General features: G+C 50.4%; 1 protein-coding gene across 3 annotated transcripts in view; it reads right to left on the bottom strand.

The window, feature by feature from the left end:
• Positions 1-23,871, bottom strand: part of LOC140415467 (arf-GAP with SH3 domain, ANK repeat and PH domain-containing protein 2-like) — a 197,478-nt gene that overhangs the window by 105,118 nt on the left and 68,489 nt on the right. For all 3 annotated transcript variants that reach the window (XM_072501057.1, XM_072501059.1, XM_072501058.1), the window contains 2 exons: positions 23,682-23,756; positions 11,002-11,051 (listed from right to left, as the gene is read on the bottom strand). In XM_072501057.1, the coding sequence (XP_072357158.1) occupies positions 11,002-11,051; positions 23,682-23,756 (125 nt within the window). The remainder of the gene's footprint in view (positions 1-11,001; positions 11,052-23,681; positions 23,757-23,871) is intronic.

Genomic DNA, 23,871 nt, shown 5'->3' with positions numbered 1-23,871 from the left:
ACCGCTGATCAGCCCGGGACCTCCCAACATCTTCCGCAGCTCGCCTCCATCACCCTGGATCAGTCTCGGCCCCACAACCTTGCGACCGCTACGTCGATGGTGAAGATCAATGGGCACGAGTTGACCTGCCTCTTTGACTCCGGGAGCACAGAGAGTTTCATCCACCCCACTACGGTAAGGTGCTGCTCCCTCCCGGTACACCCCATCACCCAGAAGGCCTCCCTGGCCTCCGGATCCCATTCCGTGGAAATCCGGGGGTACTATATCGCGACCCTCACCGTTCAGGGCTTGGAGTTCAGCAACTTCAGGCCCTCTGTCCTCCCCCACCTCTGCGCTGCCCTGTTACTAGGTCTTGATTTTCAATGCCACCTCCAAAGCCTTACTTTGAAATTCGGCGGACCCCTGTCCCCCCTCAACGTCTGCGGCCTCACGACCCGTAAGGTCGATCCACCTTCACTGTTTGCAAACCTCACCCTGGTCTGCAAGCCCGTTGCCACTATGAGCAGATGGTACAGCGCCCAGGACAGGACCTTCATCAGGTCGGAGGTCCAACAGCTTCTGTGGGAGGGGATCATCGAGGCCAGCAACAGCCCCTGGAGAGCTCAAGTGGTGGTAGTGAAGACTGGGGAGAAGCACAGGATGGTCATTGACTACAGTCAGACCATCAACCGGTACACACAGCTCAAGGCGTACCCCCTCCCACGCATATCTGACATGGTCAATCAGATTGCGCAGTATCGAGTCTTCTCCACAGTTGATTGAAGTCCGCCTACCACCAGCTCCCCATCCGCCTGGAGGACTGCCAATACACTGCGTTCACAGCAGATGGCTGCCTCTATCATTTCCTTAGAGTTCCCTTCGGCGTCACTAATGGGGTCTCGGTCTTCCAGCGAGAGATGGACCGAATGGTTGACCAGTACGGACTGCGGGCCACCTTCCCGTACCTAGATAACGTCACCATCTGCAGCCACGATCAGCAAGACCATGACGCAAACCTCCAAAAATTCCTCCATACCGCCAAACTCCTTAACCTCACCTACAATAAGGAGAAATGCGTGTTCCGCGCCAACCGCTTAGCCATCCTTGGCTACGTAGTGGAAAATGGAGTCCGAGGGCCCGACCCCGACTACATGCGCCCATTCCTGGAACTCCCTCTCCCCCACTGCCCCAAGGCCCTGAAACGATGCCTGGGGTTTTTCTCGTATTACGCCCAGTGTGTCCCGAATTATGCAGACAAGGCCCGCCCACTTATCAAGTCCACAGTTTTCCTCCTGACGGCTGAGGCCCACCAGGCCTTCAACCACATCAAGGCGGACATTGCCAAGGCCACGATGCATGCAGTCGACGAGACCCTCCCCTTTCAGGTGGAGAGCGATGCATCAGACGTAGCTCTGGCCGCCACCCTCAACCAGGCGGGCAGACCCATGGCCTTCTTTTCCCGCACCCTCCATGCCTCCGAAATCCGGCACTCCTCTGTCGAAAAGGAGGCCCAAGCCATTGTGGAAGCTGTGCGACATTGGAGGCATTACCTGGCCGGCAGGAGATTCACTCTCCTCACTGACCAATGGTCGGTTGCCTTTATGTTTAATAATACGCAGCGGGGCAAGATCAAAAATGACAAGATCTTGAGGTGGAGGATCGAGCTCTCCACCTATAACTATGAGATCTTGTATCGCCCGGGGAAGCTCAATGAGCCCCCTGATGCCCTATCCCGCGGTACATGTACCAGCACATAAGTGGACCGACTCTGGGCTCTCCACTATGACCTCTGCCACCCGGGGGTCACCCGGTTCTTCCATTTTATCAAGGCCCGCAACCTGCCCTACTCCATTGAGGAGGTCAGGACCGTCACCAGAGACTGCCAAGTCTGCGCAGAGTGCAAGCTGCACTTCTACCGGCCAGATAGAGCGTGCCTGGTGAAGGCCTCCCGCCCCTTTAAGCGCCTCAGCATGAACTTCAAAGGGCCCCTCCCCTCCACCCACCGCAACATGTGCTTCCTCAACGTAATTGATGAGTACTCCCAGTTCCCTTTCGCCATCCCATGTCCCGACATGACTTCTGCCACGGTCATCAAAGTCTGCACAGCATCTTCACTCTGTTCAGTTTCCCCACCTACATCCACAGCGATCGGGGATCCTCCTTCATGAGCGATGAGCTGCGTCAGTTCCTGCTCAACAAGGGCATCGCCTCGAGCAGGATGACCAGCTACGACCCCCGGGGAAACGGGCAGGTGGAGAGGGAGACCGGGACGGTCTGGAAGGCCGTCCTGCTGGCCCTTCGGTCTAGAAATCTCCCGGTCTCCCGCTGGCAGGAGGTTCTCCCCGACGCACTCCACTCTATCCGGTCGCTCCTGTGCATAACTACTAATGAGACCCCTCACGAGCGTGTGTTTGCCTTCCCTAGTAAATCCGCCTCGGAGGTCTCGCTCCCAACATGGCTGACATTCCTGTACCTGTCCTCCTCCGGAAGCATGTGCGGAGCCATAAATCGCATCCCTTGGTTGAGAAAGTCCACCTCCTCCATTCAAACCTGCAGTACGCCTATGTGGCATACCCCGACGGGCGACAGGACACAGTCTCCCTCCAGGACCTGGCAGACAGACTCAATCTATAATGTTTTTCTTCACCCCCGCCGGACTCTTTTTTAAACAGGGGGTGAATGTGGTAAACACCACTAGTAACACATTGCATGTATTACGGTACTGTATTACAGGTACAATGGTAAATCCCAGCCTGCTGGCTCCCCCCAGCAGGCGGCGTATAAAAGTGTCTGCTCTCCTGTGCTGCTACCATTCTGGTTCCAGCTGCGGGAGGCACAACATCTTGTGCAATAAAGCCTCGATTGTTTCACCATTCTCGTCTCGTGGTAATTGACGGTACATCACTTAGCGAGGGCCCTCAACAGCTGACACAAATTGTAATGTGGTTGTGAAATGGGAATTTCCTGACATCGCGTAGACACTCCGAGATCACAATCTAATTACTCTGAATCGAGCAGTCATAACATCGGGAAAGACAGAACAGGCTTGGGCTCGTTTTTTTCTTGGAATAGAGACGGCTGAGGCGTGATCTGATAAGGGTTTAAAAGGGTAAGCAAAGGGAAGATGTTTCCACGTATGGAGAAATCCAAAACAAGAGGTTGGCCACTAGTAAATCCAAACAAATTCAGGAGAAACTTATTTTTACCCAGAGAAAAGTTAGAATATGGAACTTGCTGCCACTAAACAATTGAGGCAAATAGCACAGATGCATTTAAGGGGGAAGCTAGGTAAACACAAAAGGGAGAAAATAAAAGGGTTGAGATTAAAACGGGAGGAGGTTCATGTGGAGCATAAAATTGTTAGATCATATGGCTTGATTCTGTGCTGTAAATTCAATTCTAGGTGGAATTTAAAGAAAATTAATATTGTATTGTCCCATGTCTCGGCTCTCCTAAAAGCACGTTTGGAGATCAGACCAGAAAATGGAGACCTTAGCTATAAAAGGGTAATTCAGGGAAACAACAGTATGGGCAAGATTGGCACTTTCAGATGGATCTGTTATTGACCTCTCAAAATTGGCTTAAAATGCCTTTGCCAGTCTGTTTGAAGATAAACAGGTGACCGCTTTGTTTGAATTTACATAATAATCAAACACTCTGGGTTTGTTCAACGCTGACACTGGTTTTGCGACGTAGAAACTAGGTTGCCTACATGCCGCCTGCTTCCTCCTCAACTGTAAACAGCTTAACTTCCCATACAGCAATGTAAAACCAGCCTCCATGAACAGTTGCTCTAACGGACTGCATATAAAGAAAACACAACTTTGCATTTGTATACCACCTTTAATCTCAATCAGCTTCAGAGGACTGTAATTAGACATAATTTGACACTGTGCCATATTAAAATAGGCACAATAAAATGGTCAAATGAGATAGATATTAAAATCACTGGCGGCGAGGGAACAGGCCGTGAAAATGACGGTCCTCCCCAGATTTCTGTTTGTCTTTCAGTGCCTCACCATCTTCATCCCCAAGGCCTTTTTCAAACGGGTGAATAAGATTATTTCGGGCTTTGTGTGGGCGAGTAAAATCTCGCGAGTGAAGAAAGTGTTGCTGGAGCGCAGTCGGGGGGAGGGTGGGTTGGCGCTGCCGAACATCTGCAATTACTACTGGGCGGCTAATATAGCTATGATTAGGATGTGGGTAGTGGGGGAGGGGTCGGCATGGGAGTGGATGGAGGCGGCGTCATGTAAAGGCACCAATCTGGGAGCATTGGTAACGGCACCTCTTCCTTTCTCGCCGGCCCGATACTCCACAAGTCCGGTGGTAGTGGCGGCTCTGAGGATCTGGGGGCAATGGAGGAGATATAAGAGAGTGGAGGGAGCATCGATTTGGACCCCGATTTATAACAACCACAGGTTTGTACCGGGTAGGCTAGATGGCGGGTTACGGAGTTGGCAGAGGGCAGGAATTGGAAGAATGGGGGATCTATTTATAGATGGGAGCTTTCCCAGCTTGAAAGGTTTGGAGGATAAATTTGAATTGCCAGCAGGGAATGGTTTTAGGTATTTGCAGGTGCGAGACTTCCTGAGAAAACAGGCTCCGGCCTTTCCGTTGCTGCCGCCATGGGGGATACAGTATAGAGTAGTTTCCAGTACCTGGGTGGGAGAGGGGAAGGTTTCAGATATTTACCAGGAGCTTTCGGAGGCGGAGGAAACTCCGGTGGAGGAGCTTAAGGGCAAGTGGGAGGATGAGCTAGGAGGAGAGATAGAGGCGGGTCTATGGGCGGACGCCCTAAGCAGGGTTAATACCTCCTCATCGTGCGCAGGCTTAGCCTGATACAATTTAAGGTGGTCCACCGGGCACACATGACAGTGGCTAGGATGAGTAAGTTTTTCAGGGTAGAGGATCGGTGTGCGAGGTGCGCGGGAAGCCCAGCAAATCATGTCCACATGTTTTGGGCATGCCCGAAGCTTAGAGGGTTTTGGCAGGATTTTGCTAAGGCAATGTCCACGGTGCTAAAAACACGGGTGGTGCCGAGTCCGGAGGTAGCGATCTTTGGAGTGTCGGAAGAACCGGGAGTTCAGGGGACAAAAGATGCTGACGTCTTGGCCTTTGCCTCCCTGGTAGCCCGGAGACGGATCTTGTTAATGTGGAGGGACTCGAAGCCCCCGAGTGAAGAGACCTGGGTTAGTGACATGGCTGGGTTTCTCAGTCTCGAGAAAATAAAGTTTGCCTTAAGAGGGTCAATGTTCGGGTTCTCCCGGAGGTGGCAGCCATTCGTCGACATTCTCGGGGAAAATAAAATGTCAGCTGATGCAGTATCCCTAAGGGGGGGGGGGGGATTGTTGTTGTATGGTTCAGGTGAGTGAAGATTGGGCTGGGGGGGGGAAATGTTTATTTTACCATGTTGATGTCATTGTTTATGTTACTGTTATTAAAATTTTCAAATATCTTAATAAAATATTTTTAAAAAAGAGATAGATATTAAAGCCCTTCTGAAAAAGGAGGAAGGAAAGTGTTGGGATTTTAGTGGGAACTCCAGAGATTAGGGCCTGGACAAAATGAAGGTCTGGCTGCCAATAGTGCAGCAAAGGAATAAGGGAATGTACAAAGGGCAGAGTTTGAAGAAAGCAGACACTTTGGGAGGTTGTAGGGCTGGTGGAGATTAAAGAGATGGGCAAGGGGAAGCGAATGGTGGAATTTGAACACAAGGAGATTTTGTTTTTTAAATGATGCTGGCCAAACTGGGAGCTTATATAGGCCAGTGAGCACAGGGGTGCTGGGAGAATGGATCCGGAGTGTGATGGTGCTTGCATCAGTGATTTGGTTGAGTTCAAGTTTATGGAGAGTGGAAGGCCTTTCCCTTTACTTTTCATTCAAAATGGTTGAGATGCAGAGTCAGGAAAAATGTGTAAAAATGGTGGACTAGCGGCCGAGCTAACTGGCTAATTAATATTGGTGAGAATGGATACGCAGTGTAGCCCAATATCACAGGATCCAAAAAAGTCAAGGATCACACAAATTCAAATGATCTGTCCAGTGTGGTGTCATCTACTACTCAAAACACAAGCCAGGGACATCAGAGGATGGAAATAGTGTGAAAGGCCTGCATTACAAATACAAACATAGCATGGGATTGAGAAATGTAAGAGTGAGAGAGCAGTCAGTTTGTCTGCAAACCTTCACTATCTACGCCTGCAAAGCACAATAGCCCACATGGACTGCGGTGCTGGAGAGAAATTTACATTAATGTATCTGCACCTCAGAAAAGAACAAAGATATAAAAATTCATGTCCTATTATTGATTCCTTTTAAAAAATTAAGTACTTTCTATTTTTCCAATTGAGAAGCAATTTAGCTTGGCAAATCCACCTACTCTGCACATCTTTGGGTTGTGGGTGTGAGACTCACACAGGCATGTGGAGAATGTGTAAACTCCACACAGACAGTAACCTGGGGCCAGGATCGAACCCGGGTCCTCGGCGCCGTGAGGCAGCAGTGCTAACCACTGTGTCACCGTGCCGCACCGCCATTATCGATTCCTTTCCCCCAGAATCTGCTGACTCTTTCTGTATATCCGCCTCCTTAACACTGTGGCTCACTAGGGCAGCACGGTGGCGCAGTGGTTAGCATTGCTGCCTCACGGCGCTGAGGTCCCAGGTTTGATCCCGGCCCTGGGTCACTGTCCGTGTGGAGTTTGCACATTCTCCCCGTGTCTGCGTGGGTTTCGCCCCCACAACCCAAAGATGTGCAAGGTCGGTGGATTGGCCACGCTTAATTGCCCCTTAATTGGGAAAAATTAATTAGGTACTCATTTATTTAAAAAAAAACACTGTGGCTGACTGAATAGCACTCTTACCCGAGTCAAAAGCTTGTGGGCTCAAGTCCCACTCCACAGACTTGAGATCATGCCAAAGGGAGGGCTGCACTGTCAAGACATGCTGTAATTTGAATAAGACATTAAACTGGGGCCTCAAGGGACCTCTCAGGTGGACATGAAAGATTCCATGGTGCTACTTAAAAAAGATGTGAAGCATTCCTCTGTTCATGGCCAACCTCAACCAACATCACAATGATAAAACAGGTTATCTGGTCCTTATCACATTGCTGCTGTGCACAAACTGACTGCCAGGTTTCTACATCACAACAGTGTCTATTGTTCAAAAAACAACCTGTAAAATGATCTGGGTGGGGGCATCTGGCAGATTTCCCAGAGGATCGGAGGCCCTCAGCTGCATGCCCTTTGGGCAGGTTGGTGCCTGGCACTGCTGGTGCCACCTGGGCCAGCCTGGCACTGCCATTTTTGCTTGCGCAGGGGTGCCCTGTGTGGGTGTTGCAGTGGGGCCAGGGCCATCCCATAGTGTGTTTGGTCTGGGAGGTTTTGGGGATTGCTTTAGGGGCCTTGGATATCGGGTTGTCATTTAAAAATGGTGTCTCAATCTCTCGCTACACTGGGGAGTTCCGGTGAGCGGAGCTTCTCAGTGTACAGAACGGGGCTGGATGCGGCCTCAGCCATGCGTTCTCGGCTGAGGCCCCCTATCTAACGCGAGTCGTGTTGTATTGTCATGTGTCTCCATGTGCTGCAAGCGTCGGGAAACATGCATCTAAAGACGTTCGCTCTGGAGTTTGTTACCAATTATTTGAATCGCGTCCTAGGTGGTGACTGGAAGAAATGTCAAATTATTAAAACATCAAGACACTTTTCCCCCCAAAAAATAAGAAGTTATTTTTTCCACTTCAAGACTAGGTTTTCAAGGCTAAATTTCACAACCACTTCCCATTTCTCAGTTCACCAAATATTTCTTCAACAGCATGTGAGGGACGGGGAAGTTCAAAACAAAAAGCAAGTCACTTTAATTTTAATTCTCTCCCCTCCTCGGAAAATCAAACTGCAACTTTCAATATTAGACAATCTTTAACAGAGGAAAGATGCAGAATGAGACTGAAACTTTCTGACCACAAATTTGAGTCAGAAGTAAGTAGTTGGAAAAGAAAAGTCATTGTCAGGAACCAACATGCAGCAATTATTCCAAAGGGAAACTCTGAGAAGACGAGGGAAAGTTTGATCCTGGAGCGAAGGCTAAATAAGCTTCCTCAACAGGAAATAAAGTCATAGCAATTCGAAATCCAAGTCAAAGGGCACAGGAAACTCTTATTCACACTCGTCCCAGGTGCCTGATGGGTAAGGTTGCCGATTATCCGGTTTTGAGCCCAGCCTTAATGAAATTTCAAAAGCTGTTCACTGAACACCAACGATTCAGAAAACAGCTTTTTTCCACCAATTGACTTTTGCCATTAGAGCAAATATTAGAACAAAAAGCAACAATTCCAGCCTCTGCCTAAAGCCAGGCCTGGTCCTCTGAGCAACTTAGAGCACCATTTATCCAGTACCTAATCATATCTCAAATGTCTAAAGGCAGCTCACATAAATTACTTGTAAAACACTGAGGGCCTTTGAAAAGTGGGCAGAGAACATTTACTCAAACAGTGGCAGGAATGAGGACTTCAGTTATATGGCGAGACTCAAGAAGCTGATATAGTTCTCCTTTCAACGGAAAAGATTTAAAGTGATTTAATAGAGGTGTTCAAAAGCATGAAGGGCTTTGATGGAATAATATGGGATAAATTTCTTCCACTAACTGAAGGGTGAATAGCCACAGATTGAAGGCAATTAGCAGAAGAACCATGGAAGAGGAGGAGAATTGTTTTTAAAATGCAGTGACTTATTACGATCGAGAATGCACTTCCTGAAAATGTGGTGAAAGTAGACCCAACAGTTAATTATGGGGAAAGAGCAATGGAGAACTCCATCAAAGAGTTGGCATAAATAAGCATGATGGGCTGAATGGTGCCAGTGATTTAATATTTTAAGGCTCCAAATATAGTGATTTAATGCAAGGCAATGAAATGAATGACCAATAAATTCATTTTGTTTTTTGATGGAATTAATTGACGGAGAAATGTTGGGCAAGAGACCTGGTGAACTGACTACACTTTGAATAGCAACATGGAAACTAATCACAAAACAAAGGCCTTGTTTTGTCTGTATGTCTAACGGTCAGTGTGTTAGCCGTGGTTCAGTTGGTAGGAACACTTGCCTCTGGATTACAAGTTATCAGGGGCGGGATTCTCCTTTCGCGGGACTAAGACCCCATGCCGGCGCGAAAACCGGCGTGAACCACTCCGGCGTCAACAGCCCCCGGGGGCTAGGTGGACGCCGGAGTGGTTGGCGCCATGCCAGACGGCGCCGAAGGGACTGGGCGAGTTAGCGCATGCGCCGAAGGGCCGGCGTGATCTCGCACATGTGCGGAACCCCTGCGCAGACCGGCCGGCGTATTCTGGCGCATACGCAGGGGGTTCTCTTCTCCATGCCAGCCATGGCGGAGCCCTACAGGGACCGGCGCGGAAGGATGGAGTACCCCCACGGCACAGGCCCACCCGCAGATCAATGGGCGCCCAATGGCGGGCCAGGCCACCGTGGGGGCCCCCCCCGGGGTCTGATCCCCCCCCCCCCCCCCCCAAGGACCGCCCCAGCCAACGTACCTGCCAGGTCCCGCTGTGTGGGACCATCTCTAATCCACGCCGGCAGGATTGGCCAGAAACGGACGGCCGCCCGGCCCATTGAGGCCCGGAGAATTGCTTGGGGGGGGGGGGGGGGGGGGGGGGGCCGCTGCCAACGGCCCCCGACCGGCGTGGCATGAACCCCGCCTCCGCCCGAAAACTGGCAGCGGAGAATACGGCAGCCGGCGTCGGGGCGGGATTCGTGCCGCCCCCCGGGGATTCTCCGAACCTGGCAGGGGGTCAGAGAATCCCTCCACCGATTGATGTCCCACACCAGGGCATTGAGCTGACAATTGTGACACACCAATACAGTACTGAGGGAGCATTACATTGGTTGGTTGGGAGTGCCGTCTTTCCAGATGAGACATCATATGGGGGTCCCATCTGCTTGATCTTGGCAGCACAGTGACATAGTGGTTAGCACTGCTGTCTCACAATGCCAGAGTTCCAAGTTCAATTCTAACCTTGGGTAAATGGGTAGCGTTAGCACATTCTTTCCGTCTCTGTGTGGGCTGTGTTCCGGTTTCCTCCTACAGTCCAAATATGTGCGGGTTAGGTGGATTGTCCATGCTACAATTGCCCCTTAGTGTCCAAATGATAAATGGGGTTACAGGGATAGGGTGAGGGAGTGGGCCACGGGTAGGGTGCTCTTTCAGACGGCCGGTGCAGATTTGACAGGCCGAATGACCTCCTTCTGCGCTGTAGGGATTTTGTGATTGGGTGGAGGTAAAAGAGTTTACGGCAAGGGGCGGCATGGTGGTTAACAATGCTGCCTCACCACGCTGAGGACCCGGGTTCGATCCTGGACCCGGGTCACTGTCCGTGTGTAGTTTGCACATTCTCCCGTGTTTCCATGGGTCTCACCCCACAATCCAAAGATGTGCAGGGTAGGTGGATTGGCCATGCTAAACTGCCCCTTAATTGGAAAAAAGAATTGGGTACTCTAAATTTAAAAAAAAAGATCTTATGACACTGTTTCAAGGAAGATCAAGGGAGCTATCCCCAGTATCTTGGCCAATATTTAGCCCTCAATCAACATCACAACCTGGGACCTCAGCGCCCTGGGGCAGTAGTGCTAACCACTGAGCCACCGTGCCGCCCATGAACCAGATAGCTCAATGGGGAGTCTTGTGTTGAAGCTTAGCTCCTGAAAATAGCTCCTGAAAACATCACCGTTAAACAATGCGGCAACACAATAAAATTAGTTGGCTATTATCACATTGCAGCTGCGAATGTTTGTTGAACACAAATTAGCTGCCACATTTCCTACTTTACAACAGTGACTGCCCTTAAAAAAGTATTTAATGGCTATAAAGCATGTGGTGTCCGATGATCACGAAAAGCACGATATAACCAAGTATTTTCTTTCTCTTTCTTTTTATCTGAAAAATGCCATCCAAAGAATTAAATTTCTCACATTCCTTCCTCAATAGCAGTTTCTCTAGAGCTAACACTTACACTTTGGTTTCATAGTCTTTCCAGGCTTTTTCGATGAGTTTCTTTGGATCCTGTAGGCAGAGAATAAAGACCAGTTTAATTTGTCTCACCTCTAATTGGAAGGCACAATCAACACCCACCTGGTACACTGGAGATTGCCACTCAGAGTTAGTGACTATTAGATTGGTTGGATTGTAGAAATGATAAGAAGCTCCCTCTCACACAGCCACTAAATGTACAGGTTAGGACTCAATAATATTAGGCAATGGATAACTCTTTTAAAAAAAATTTTGATTGAATTTATTTTAAAAAATAAATTCAGAGTACCCAATAATTTTTTTCTAATTAAGGGCCAATTTAGTGTGGCCAATCCACCTATCCTGCACATATTTGGGTTGTGGGGTCTCAACCCACGCAGACACGGTGAGAATGTGCAAACTCACGTGGGCAGTGACCTGGAGCTTGGGTCGAACCCGGACCACGGCGCCGTGGGGCAGTAGTGCTAACCACTGAGCCACCGTGCCGCCCATGAACCAGATAGCTCAATGGGGAGTCTGTGTTGAAGCTTAGCTCCTGAAAACGCCACAGTTAAACAAAGCGGCAACACAATAAGATTAAAATTTCAGAATAAATGCATGCAAAGCACAGGCTCAATATCGCCACATTCTTTTAAAAAAAATAAATTTAGAGTACCCAATTTTTTTTTCCCCAATTAAGGGGCAATTTAGCGTGGCCAATCCACCTAACCTGCACAACTTTGGGTTGTGGAGGTGAAACCCACGCAGACTTGGGGAGAATGTGCAAACTCCACACGGACAGTGGCCCAGGGCCGGGCTTCGAACCGGGGTGCTCAGCGCCACAGTCCCAGTGCTAACCACTACGCCACATGCCGCCCTATATCGCCACATTCTTAACCATATTGTTTAATCCTCCTCCGTTAACAAGCACAATTCCTTCTCAGTTCATTTGTTTTTAATGTATTTTATTCCAAACTTATATGAAAAGTTACAACACATAAACAATTCAGGAAACAAACTTCCCAACACACGACTGTATAGTTTGTACAAATTTTCCCCTTTTTCACCCTCCCCCTCCCCCCGACGAACAACTCCTCGTACACGGTCACGAACATCTACCATCTTGCATCAAAACCCTCCGCTGAACCCCTTAAATCGTATTTGATCTTTTCCAACCGAAGAAAGGGGCTGGTTTAGCACAGGGCTAAATAGCTGGCTTTTAAAGCAGACCAGGGCAGGCCAGCAGCACGGTTCAATTCCCGTACAAGCCTCCCCGAACAGGCGCCGGAATGTGGCGACTAGGGGCTTTTCATAGTAACTTCATTTGAAGCCTACTTGTGACAATAAGCAATTTTCATTTCATTTCATTTTCATTTAAGTCACCCAGCCAGGCCAGTTGCTGACCGCCACTCCAATAAAATTTGTCGCCGGGTAACCAGAGAGACGAAGGCCACAACATCGGCCGTCCTCCCATCAGCTCCATCAGCTCCGGCTTCTCCTATATCCCAAATATCGCCACCAAAGGGGCTGGCTCAACCTCCTCCACACTATCCTTGCTAGCACTACAAACACTCCCATCCAGAATCTCTCCCAACTTTTCACAGCCCCAGAAAATATGAGTGTGATTCGCTGGTCCCCACCCACACTTCTCACACTCGTCTACCATCCCCTGAAAGTACCCACTCATTCTTGCCCACGTCGTATGTACCCTGTGTGCGACCTTGAACTATATCAGGTTCATCCTTGCACACAAGGAGGTGGCATTTAACCCTTTGTAGCGCCTCATTCCACACTCCCAGTTATTCTCCCCTCCCAGCTCCCCTTCCCACTTCTCCTTAATCTTATCTTCATCACCCACTCACCTCCCTGTTCTCCCAGTCGCATGGATATGTCTCCGATCCTGCCCTCCCCTTCCACATCCTGAAGCAGTAGTCGTTCCAGCAGGGTGCACCTCAGTAACCTGGGGAACTCTTTCCAAACCTTCCGCGCGAAATCCCTTACCTGCAGGTACCTGAACTCATTTCCTCTCGGGAGCTCTACTCTCTCCTTCAATTCATCTATACTGGCTTCTCAGTTCAATTTATCGCAACAGCTTTTCCCCAGAAAGCAGATTGATACCATTAAGATTATTTGTCGTCATTCTAAGTCAAGTTGAGAGCAGAGGCAAAGTGGGCCAAATGGTTTCTATTTGTGCTGTACAGTTTGACACATAGCCAGTCAGTGTGTTGTCCCTTCAGCTCGAATATAATCCAAACTGACTAATAGGGCTTTAACTAAACAGGAAGTGAAGGCCGGGATTCTCCACTGCTAAGATCGGGAATCCTAACTGGGCAGAGAATCCTGCGGCGGGACAAAAATCGGGATTCACGCCAGGCAGCAAATTGGTTGCATTATGGGCCAGGGTATAGAGAACCCCAAAGTGTATCATGGAGTTCACCTGACCCACAACTTTTAATAGATTGTGGTATGGGGAGCACACGGCCCACTCTACAGGTGTGGTACAGCAGAAATGGAAAAGTATTTTTTTAAAGCAAAACACTGTTTATTCTATGAACTGAAGTTAACCTTTTTAAAACATACAGTGAACATCTTAGCAACCATCAATTCAAATACAACCCCCAAAGAATACATTAAGTAATCCTTAATAACTTCCCAAACAACATCCAGAAGACAAAAGAAACACCTTTTAACAGAAGCACATCAGGTTAAAGTCACTACTGAGAACATTTATAATTCTGAATTCACCAAATGATCAAGAGATAGTCTTTTCATGGCAGAGAGATCAACAGTACACCTGCTCTGTCTGGCTTCAGCTACAACACTGAAAACAAAACCAAAACACACCCTGCAGCAAACAGCCTAAAACGGAAGTAAAAAGCTGACAGACAGCCCAGCTCCACCCACTTTCTGACATCACTGCAGTAGTAAACACCCATTTCTTAAAGGTACTCTCACTACAGGTATTTACATACACACCCATTTATAAACACCCATTTCTTAAAGGTACTCTCACATGACAGTTGCGAGTCTCCATGCCAGCCCCGCAACCATAGTGGGCTTCCCACCCTGACTCGCTGGGACAATGCAAAGAGCTCATTAGAACTATTTTGCAGAGGCCAGAAGCCAGGGTGCGATGTAGGTGAGATGTTCCACATCGGGTGGCTCCCGCCTAGAATGTTTTAAGAAGACTGAAGTCCGGTCCCAGGGGAATTCTTGAGGAATATAAAAAAGAAGAGAAAGAAGTTTGTGGAAAAAAACATTTTTTTTTTCTTTTTCTTGAAGGAAGAATTTTGTTTTTCAAAAAAGATTGAAGAAGGAAAGAAGGAGGAAAAAAAAGGAAAAATAATAAGTCGTTAAAGGATGCGAAAAGCAGCGTTGAAGAAAGGAGGAAGTGCGGGCTCGGCATTTAATGAGAGGACCAGCAAGATCGCTGACAAGATGGCGGATGCCGGACCGCATGGTGGGGCCGCACTGCTTACGGTGGAAACGCTGACCGAGTTGATGGCTGTGGAGATGGAAAAGCAGTTTGCGAGGCACATGGAGGTTTTGAGGAAGGTGATGGCGGTCGCATTGAAGTCATTGGTGGAGGAGGCAATCGCCCCGGTGAGGGTAGCTGTGGCAAAGACATCGGCCGAGGTGAGAGAGCAGGGGGAGAAGATGAAGGAAGTGGAGGAGGCCATGTTGCAGCACAGCGACCAGTTCACCTCACTGGGGGATGAGCTGCGGAGGGTGGTGGAGGTCAACAGAGGACTCCGAGCAAACCTCGAGGACTTGGAGAACCTCTTGAGGCGGCACAATCTGAGAATTGTGGGCTTGCCCGAAGGGACAGAGGGCCCAAGGCCAACAGAGTACTTCGCTAAGAGGTTGGCGGAGCCGATGGGGGAGGGTGAGAACCCCTCCCATAAGAGCTGGACCGAGCTCATCGTTCATTAAGGCCGAAGCACAAAGTGAATGAGCCGGCAAGAGCAATCATTATTTGCTTCCATAAGTACTGCATTATCATAGAATTTACAGTGCAGAAGGAGGCCATTCGGCCCATCGAGTCTGCACCGGCTCTTGGAAAGAGTACCCTACCCAAGGTCAACACCTCCACCCGATCCCCATAACCCAGTAACCCCACCCAACACTAAGGGCAATTTTGGACACTAAGGGCAATTTATCATGGCCAATCCACCTAACCTGCACATCTTTGGACTGTGGGAGGAAACCGGAGCACCCGGAAGAAACCCACGCACACACGGGGAGGATGTGCAGACTCCGCACAGACAGTGACCCAAGCCGGAATCGAACTTGGGACCCTGGAGCTGTGAAGCAATTGTGCTATCCACAATGCTACCGTGCATATTTGTTACTGATTATTGTTTATTGTTGGTGGGTGTAAATTTGGGAGAAAATGTGAAAAAGGAGAATAAAAATATTTTTTTAAAAAAAGAACTATTTTGCATGTCATTGCTGGGTGGGACGCACCAATCGCAAGCCAGCTGACATGCTCCAGCCCCCCCAGCCGAGATTCCTGCTAGTGTGAATTTGTGCAAGTATTGGGCAACGCGGACCTGTTGGCTTGCAGTCCGAGAGGTGGCAAAGTGGTAAGTCCTTTCCCTACAACAGTCGCTAGGGTGCTGAGGGGGGGGCCCTTCCTGGGAGGTGGGGTTCAAGGGGGGGGTCCTTCCTGGGAAGTGGGGGTCAAGTGCTGGATTGGAAGGGCTCAGGTTCCCAAGGAAAGCACAGCTTTGGGTGCTGCCTCTTCGCTTTCTATGAAGCAGACTCATCCGAAAAAGAGAAACAGCTGCTAACCTGACTTAATGGATGCCTGCACAGCTATAAAAATAAACAACCTGATTCTGCCCTTTCAAGATCCAGCGAGCTGTCAATCACGATGCCTTGAGCTGGCAGTGGAGTGTGAAATTCATTGCAAACAATCCAGTTCAAAGCATTCAGCCTCCTAGCCATACACACAGACTTCAATACTTCAAAAGGCAATGAAATTGACGCTGTGTAAAACACTTCAAATGGTTTCCAGCAATTTGAAGGGATTACTTTTACCTTAATCTCACAGACCTTTAAACTTGGCATACTGACAGACTTTTTAAAAAGGGTTTAGGGGTACAGATGATATCCCTTTCACTTTATTGTGAGAAAATATTATTTATTATATACTGACTTACTGTTTAAAGGGTTTTGAGTTCAGACATGAACACTTTCACTTTATTATTAGGGATGTGTCTTTATGAGATAATGGACAAAATTCTCCGTTTGGGAGGCTATGGGCTCGATTCAAATAAATGGGAACAAAGTCCCATAGCAAGCGCGTTTCGCCGCGTGTTTCCTGGCGCTCACAGTGCTGAGAAACACATGGCTATACAACGCGACCTGCATTGTATAAGAAGCCTCAGTGGGGGAACGCGTGACCGAGACCGCACATAACCCCGTTTTGTACACTGGGGAGCTCCACTCGTTGGAATTTGTAATGGCGGCCCAATCGCCGAGACCCCCAAAACGATCCCTAACCCTGCCCCCAACCCAAATGCACTATGGAAGGGTCCCTGCCCCACTCCCCAAAACTCACTCAAAGCACCCCAGGCCTGATCGCACAAGTGCAAAGAATACCAGCTTGGCACCCTGACAATGCCTATGCCAGCTGGCAATGCCATCTGGGCAATGCCAGGCTGGTACTGCCAAGGTGACATCAGCAGTGACAGGGCACCATCCTGCCCAAAATGCATGCAGCTGGCGACCTCCATCTGGTCTCCAGTTGTGGAGACCAGTGCTGAATGGCGCTCACCCGAGGCAAAGAGGATGAATCCCAAAAGCCTCAGGGACCTCGGGAATCTGCACATTAAAGTGAGACTAGCTGTCTCACTCTAATATGTAGATTTGCCAAAAAGTGATCCCACCCACAATGGGCAGGATTTACATCGCAACATCTCGCAAAATGCATTAAGATCTCGCGAAGCGTTGCGAGCTGGGTAGATCCCGGGAGTGGCTATTGGAGTGACCGAATGAGTGACTGTTTTCCTGCTGGAGCTGAGAGTGCAAATCTTGCTGGGAGCGTGTAGCGCACAAAGACTCACGAGAGACGAATAGAGATGAAGTCGATGAGGCTTTATTAAGCGTGACTTGTTCCCCGCAGTTCAGCAACAGACTGGCCTGCGGGGGAGAACTCCTGGTTCTTATACTCCGCCTTCAGGGCGGAGCTAGAGATCAACAGCCAACCAGGACCCGGGATCTGTCAGCCAATGACATCACGGCTTCACAGTCCCACATGACCCCTAATGCATACTACCACATTCACCCCTTGTTAAAAATGAACCCGGCGGGGTGGTGCTTCGCATGGTGGTAGGGGTTTACAAGGCTGGTCCTGGGAGGAAAAAAAACTTTTGCATGTCATCACAGTGCCCTACACTGGGCTATGTACAGGGTTTTTTGTTTTGAACTATTTACAGTATTCGTAAGAGGGAAAAAGGAAAAAAAATTCTCGTTAAAAGTCCACAACATTCTAGTGTTACACCGATGCCACGAGTCGGTCGGGCGGTCTGGTCGTCCTTGTCGATCGCCTCAGCCCCGGTGGTGGTGGTGCTTGTTCCAGTGTTGTCGTCTCCGGGAGCTTTACGGTTTCTGCTTCAGCTTCACTTCTGGTCGGACCTGGGAGGAGGACCGATCCTCCCGGGAAGGGGGCGGTCGCGGGGTGCGCCGGTGGCAGGGAGGGGGTGATTGGTGTCGAGGGGGTGTGCGTGTTGCCGGCGGGCGCCAGATCTCGCAGGGAGACCGTGTCCTGTCGGCCGTCGGGGTACTCCACGTAGGCGTACTGCGGGTTCGCGTGGAGGAGGTGAACCCTCTCGACCAACGGGTCCGACTTGTGCGCCCGCACATGTTTCCGGAGCAAGATGGGTCCTGGGGCCGCCAGTCAGGTCGGCAGCGACGTTCCAGAGGAGGACTTCCTGGGGAAGACAAGGAGGCGCTCATGAGGCGTTTGGTTAGTGGTGGTACACTGTAGCGACCGGATGGAGTGGAGGGCGTCCGGGAGGACCTCCTGCCACCGTGAAACTGGGAGATCCCTGGACCGTAGGGCCAGTAGGACAGTCTTCCAGACCGTGCCGTTCTCCCTCTCTACTTGCCCGTTCCCCCGGGGGTTGTAGCTGGTCGTCCTGCTCGAGGCTATACCCTTGCTGAGCAGGAACTGGCGCAGCTCGTCACTCATGAAGGAGGACCCCCTGTCGCTATGGACGTATGCGGGGCAACCGAACAGTGTGAATATGGTGTTCAGGGCTTTAATGACTGTGGCCGCTGTCATGTCAGGGCAGGGGATGGCGAAGGGGAAACGGGAGTACTCGTCCACCACGTTCAGGAAGTATGTGTTACGGTCGGTAGAGGGGAGGGGCCCTTTGAAATCCAGACTGAGGCGTTCAAAGGGACGGGAGGCCTTGATCAGGTGCGCACTATCCGGCCTGAAAAAATGCGGTTTGCACTCTACGCAGATGTGGCAGTTCCTTGTGGCTGTACGGACCTCCTCCACGGAGTAGGGGAGGTTGCGGGACTTTATAAAATGGTAGAACCGAGTGACCCCCGGGTGGCAGAGGTCCTCGTGGAGGGTTTGGAGACGGTTAATTTGTGCTTTGGCACATGTGCCACGGGATAGGGCATCGGACGGCTCGTTCAGCTTTCCGGGACGGTACAAGATCTCATAGTTGAAGGTGGAGAGCTCGATCCTCCACCTTAAGATCTTGTCATTTTTAATTTTGCCCCGCTGTGCATTATCGAACATGAAAGCTACCGACCGTTGGTCAGTGAGGAGAGTGAATCTCCTGCCAGCCAGGTAATGCCTCCAATGTAGCACAGCTTCCACTATGGCTTGGGCTTCCTTTTCCACTGAGGAGTGGCGGATTTCTGAGGCGTGGAGGGTTCGGGAGAAAAAGGCCAAGGGTCTGCCCGCTTGGTTAAGGGTGGCCGCTAGAGCTACATCGGAGGCGTCGCTCTCGACCTGGAAAGGGAGGGACTCGTCGATGGCGCGCATCGTGGCCTTTGCGATATCCGCTTTGATGCGGCTGAATGCCTGGCAAGCCTCTGTCGACAGAGGGAAGGTCGTGGTCTGTATTAGGGGGCGGGCCTTGTCTGCTTACTGGGGGACCCACTGGGCGTAATATGAAAAGAACCCCAGGCAGCGTTTTAGGGCTTTGGAGCAGTGAGGGAGGGGAAATTCTATGAGGGAGCGCATACGTTCGGGGTCGGGGCCTATTATCCCATTGCGCACTACATATCCCAAGATGGCTAGCCGGTGTGTGCTAAAAACGCACTTGTCCTCGTTGTATGTGAGGTTCAAGGCTTTAGCGGTCTGGAGGAATTTTTGGAGGTTGGCGTCGTGGTCCTGCTGATCGTGGCCGCAGATGGTTACGTTGTCGAGATACGGGAACGTGGCCTGCAACCCGTGTTGATCAACCATTCGGTCCATCTCTCGTTGGAAGACCGAGACCCCGTTTGTGACGCCAAATGGGACCCTTAGGAAGTGGTATAATCGCCCGTCTGCCTCGAAGGCTGTGTACTTGCGGTCACTTGGGCGGATGGGGAGCTGATGGTAGGCGGACTTGAGGTCCACGGTGGAGAAGACCTAATATTGGGCAATCCGATTGACCATGTCGGATATGCGGGGGAGAGGGTACGCATCTAGCTGTGTGTACCTGTTGATGGTCTGGCTATAGTCTATGACCATCCTTTGCTTCTCCCCTGTCTTTACTACTACCACCTGTGCTCTCCAGGGACTATTGCTGGCCTGGATTATGCCTTCCTTTAGTAGCCGCTGGACTTCGGACCGAATGAATGTCCGGTCCTGGGCGCTGTACCGTCTGCTTCTAGTGGCGACGGGTTTGCAATCCGGGGTGAGGTTTGCAAACAAGAATGGGGGCTCAACCTTGAGGGTTGCGAGGCCGCAGATAGTGAGTGGGGGTATTGGGCCACCGAATTGGAAAGTTAGGCTCTGCAGATTGCACTGGAAGTCTAATCCCAGTAATGTGGGCACGCAGAGTTGGGGAAGGACGTAGAGCCTGTAGTTTTTAAACTCCCTCCCTTGCACCGTTAGGGTCACTATGCAGAAGCCTTTGATCTGTACGGAGTGGGATCCTGCAGCTAGGGAAATCTTTTGCGCACTGGGACGGATGGTCAAAAAACAGCGTCTTACCGTGTCGGGGTGGATGAAGCTTTCTGTGCTCCCGGAGTCGACCAGGCATGGTGTCTCGTGCCCGTTGATCAGCACCGTTGTTGTCGTCGTCTGGAGCGTCCCGGGCCGTGCTTGGTCCAGCGTCATTGAGGCCAGACGTGGTCGTAGTGCTTCAGCGTCTTCCTCGAACCCCGTGGAGCCGTCGATGCTGGGGTCCATTGTTGCCGTCCAAGATGGCGGCGGGGGTGAACAAAATGGCCGTCCCCATGCATCGCACAGGGCTGGGGGGTCCCAAGATGGCGGCGCCCCTCCTCCCCTCGTGGTGGCCGGGACCCAAAATGGCGGCACCTGCGGGTCGCACATGGGGCGCTGGGGGGGGCTGGGGAGCGTTTGAAACGCGCAGGACTCCTTCTTCTCCGGGGACAGCGGTGGCCGGGACCCAAAATGGCTGCGCCTGCGGGTCGCACATGGGGCGCTGGGGGAGGGGGGGGGGGGGGGGGTTGGGGAGCGTTTGAAACGCGCAGGACTCCTTCTTCTCCGGGGACAGCGGCGACCCCCCGGGACCGGCACACAGCCGCGAAATGGCCCTTTTTCCCCGCAGCTCTTGCAAATCGCTGCGTGGGCCGGGCAGCGCTGCCGGGGGTGTTTCGCCTGGCCGCAGAAATAGCAGCGGGCCCCCCCGGGACGATTTGGCACCTGAACCGCGCAAGCCTGTGGGGGGGGGGGGGGGGGGAGGGGTTTGTCGCGACGGGGGCCCACGGAGCCCAAGGGGCTGCCGCGCGGTCGGGGCCGTAGGCGCGGGCGTTTCGCCCGGCCACATCTAGGGAGGCTGCAAGGGCACGTGCCTCTGAGAGTCCTAGCGACTCTTTTTCTAAAAGTCTTTGGCGGATGTGGGGAGAGTTCATACCTGCCACAAACGCATCGCGAATTAACATGTCCGTGTGTTCAATCGCGTTTACCGGCGGGCAGCTGCAGGCCCGTCCCAAAATTAGCAGCGCGGCGTAGAATTCGTCTAGCGATTCTCCGGGACTTTGCCGTCTCATTGCGAGTTGGTAGCGTGCGTCGATCTGGTTCACTGGGCGAACATAGATGCTCTTTAGTGCTGCAAACGCCGTCTGGAAATCCTCTGCGTCTTCTATGAGAGGGTAAATTTCCGGGCTTACCCTCGAGTGCAGGACCTGTAGTTTCTGGTCTTCTGTGACCCGGCCGGGGGCCGTTCTGAGGTAGGCTTCGAAACAAGTCTGCCGGTGTTTAAAAACTGCTGCTGAGTTCACTGCGTGGGGGCTGATCCTCAGGCATTCCGGGACGATCCTGAGCTCCATCGTCCTTTAAGCACGCTTAATAAATTGTAGCGCACAAAGACTCACGAGAGACGAATAGAGATGAAGTCGATGAGGCTTTATTAAGCGTGACTTGTTCCCCGCAGTTCAGCAACAGACTGGCCTGCGGGGGAGAACTCCTGGTTCTTATACTCCGCCTTCAGGGCGGAGCTAGAGATCAACAGCCAACCAGGACCCGGGATCTGTCAGCCAATGACATCACGGCTTCACAGTCCCACATGACCCCTAATGCATACTACCACAGAGCGCAAATCCAATGGAACGGCACGGAGAAGCCAATCTCTGAAGAAAAATGTTTTTGCAAGTGCCATGGCGTGCTAAGTCAGGGCACTCCTAGTGCCAGTTGAAACCACTGCAGTTTCTCAGCTGGCGGGAGCAGTTACAGACTCCAGAACAGAGGATCCCGCCCTAAGTGTCTCCTCCTCTCTCATCAGCTGAAAGAACTCCAAAGCAGGTTTGAGATTAGGCAGCCTCTCCTCGTCATTACGATCCATTGCCTTGCACTTCAACACCAACTTGCCAACTATACACACAGGACAGATCGCTAGCATTGCTCATGTACAAAATGTCACACTCACACTGTTAAGAAATGCCCATAACAGGCTAGGCGTTAAGGCACAAGACGTGGAATATAAAATGAGCATTTGACCACATTAGACAGGCCATAGAACTTCTCAATTTGACATTAAAAGGAGTGGAAAGTGTGAGGAAATTATGTTCCACGTCTTAGTGGTGTCTTTTGCTGAAATATTAAAACAAATCGAACTTCCATTTATGTGGCCAGTTTCCAGTGATACCACAGCGAGCACACACAGCTGTCAGAAGCTTGAGGAGTGTATGCTGAACCTTCTACTAAATTACACACACTGTTCAACCTCAGACTGTGACTCAAATCAAAAGGCGACAATCTCATTTCAGAATTCTGCCCAAGTACAAAGGCTTATTCATGTCATTTGATTCTAACAGGGGTGCCATGTTTCAAGGAAAGCCAGAGTATGAATAACTTTCACATCAGTACTTGGAGTGACTCCAGAAGACAGAGTCCAGGTGCCACCCAAAGGCTGGCAGCATTCCCTTCTGCGCTTTGCCCCACCCCCTTCTCCCCAATCAATGCCAATTCTGGTGCAGATTCACGCCGATAGTTGCCAGAGTGAACATAAAAGGGGCTCTAAAGTGCCACGAATTGACCCACATACACACCCACGCCTCCTGCCTATGGCACGTGAGTTTGCGGAGACTATCTGTATGTTGAAATGTAATTGGGCTCATTGTTTAAGATGGAGGGAAAAACAAATATGAATACAGTAGCAGATCCTGCACAGTAGCCTCCAAATGCCATTAAATAAAAACAGAATAGGTTAACCCTCTCCCCACCAGTCCATTAGAATCGCACTGACTTAAACAGACTCCCAAGCCTCTTTGGTTTATTGCAATTTGCAACCATGGAACCTTTGCAAGAGGCCCCATATGGACCTTGAAATTCCGAGGCAGGCCTGCTCTGCCTTCCCATAGCTAATTGAAAAGCCTGACTGGATGATTGTCAGCCAAACGGCCTTTTCTACTCCCCTCCCACATCTCCAAACTTTTTATGACTAATAATCAAAATCACCCAGAGAAAATGGAAAATAAATATTTATTGTCTCCAGTAGTTTTTCCTGGGTTTGCAGGCAGGGGCGACCTGGAGATGAATCTTCGATTCCAGGAGACTCCACACCAGTCTTGGGAGTGAGTATTAGCAACCGTAGACAGCTGCCGTGGCTTCAAGGCCCAGGCTGACGAGGGCTATGTGCTGGATATTCCCTGTGGCACATCATTTGGCTATCTTGACATACACAGCAATGTTTAGTGACATTTCACACCGCATCAAGTCAGTAAACACAAACATTTTAATTGCAACTCTATCTCCACAGAAAACCTTCTCCTCCCCCATCCCCTTTTACACAGCCTTCCCCAACAAGTAGAGGACAGGAAAGGGGATTGAACAGTGTAGATATCCCATAAACCACACCATAATCATGCCATAAACATAATTGTCAGAGAACACCCAATAAGTGTGAGATCCAAAGACAAGTCTCGCAACAACACAGTCAACATTCCCCTGCGCCATAGTCACACTCAGTTACACACCTGGGTCTAAGCAGCGGTATTAAGAATACAATTTTTCAAAAAACAGAACAAAGAGAAAAGTAAACTCACCCCTTTTCCTTCTTTCAAATCCCCCTTTAGCAGACTGTCCAATGGAAATGAAAGGATGTTACTCATGTTTTGAGTCTGTAAACAGATTTAAAAACACCATTAAAATCCATCATGGAAATTGGACAATAATTTTCAAACAAGATGGGGATTCACAGTTTGATTGGAACCAAAAGGAAGAGGTTAAAAGGTC

The sequence above is a fragment of the Scyliorhinus torazame genome, chromosome 1 (genome assembly GCF_047496885.1).
Source record: "Scyliorhinus torazame isolate Kashiwa2021f chromosome 1, sScyTor2.1, whole genome shotgun sequence".
Lineage (NCBI taxonomy): Eukaryota > Metazoa > Chordata > Chondrichthyes > Carcharhiniformes > Scyliorhinidae > Scyliorhinus > Scyliorhinus torazame.
This window is presented reverse-complemented; position numbering and strand designations above follow the sequence as displayed.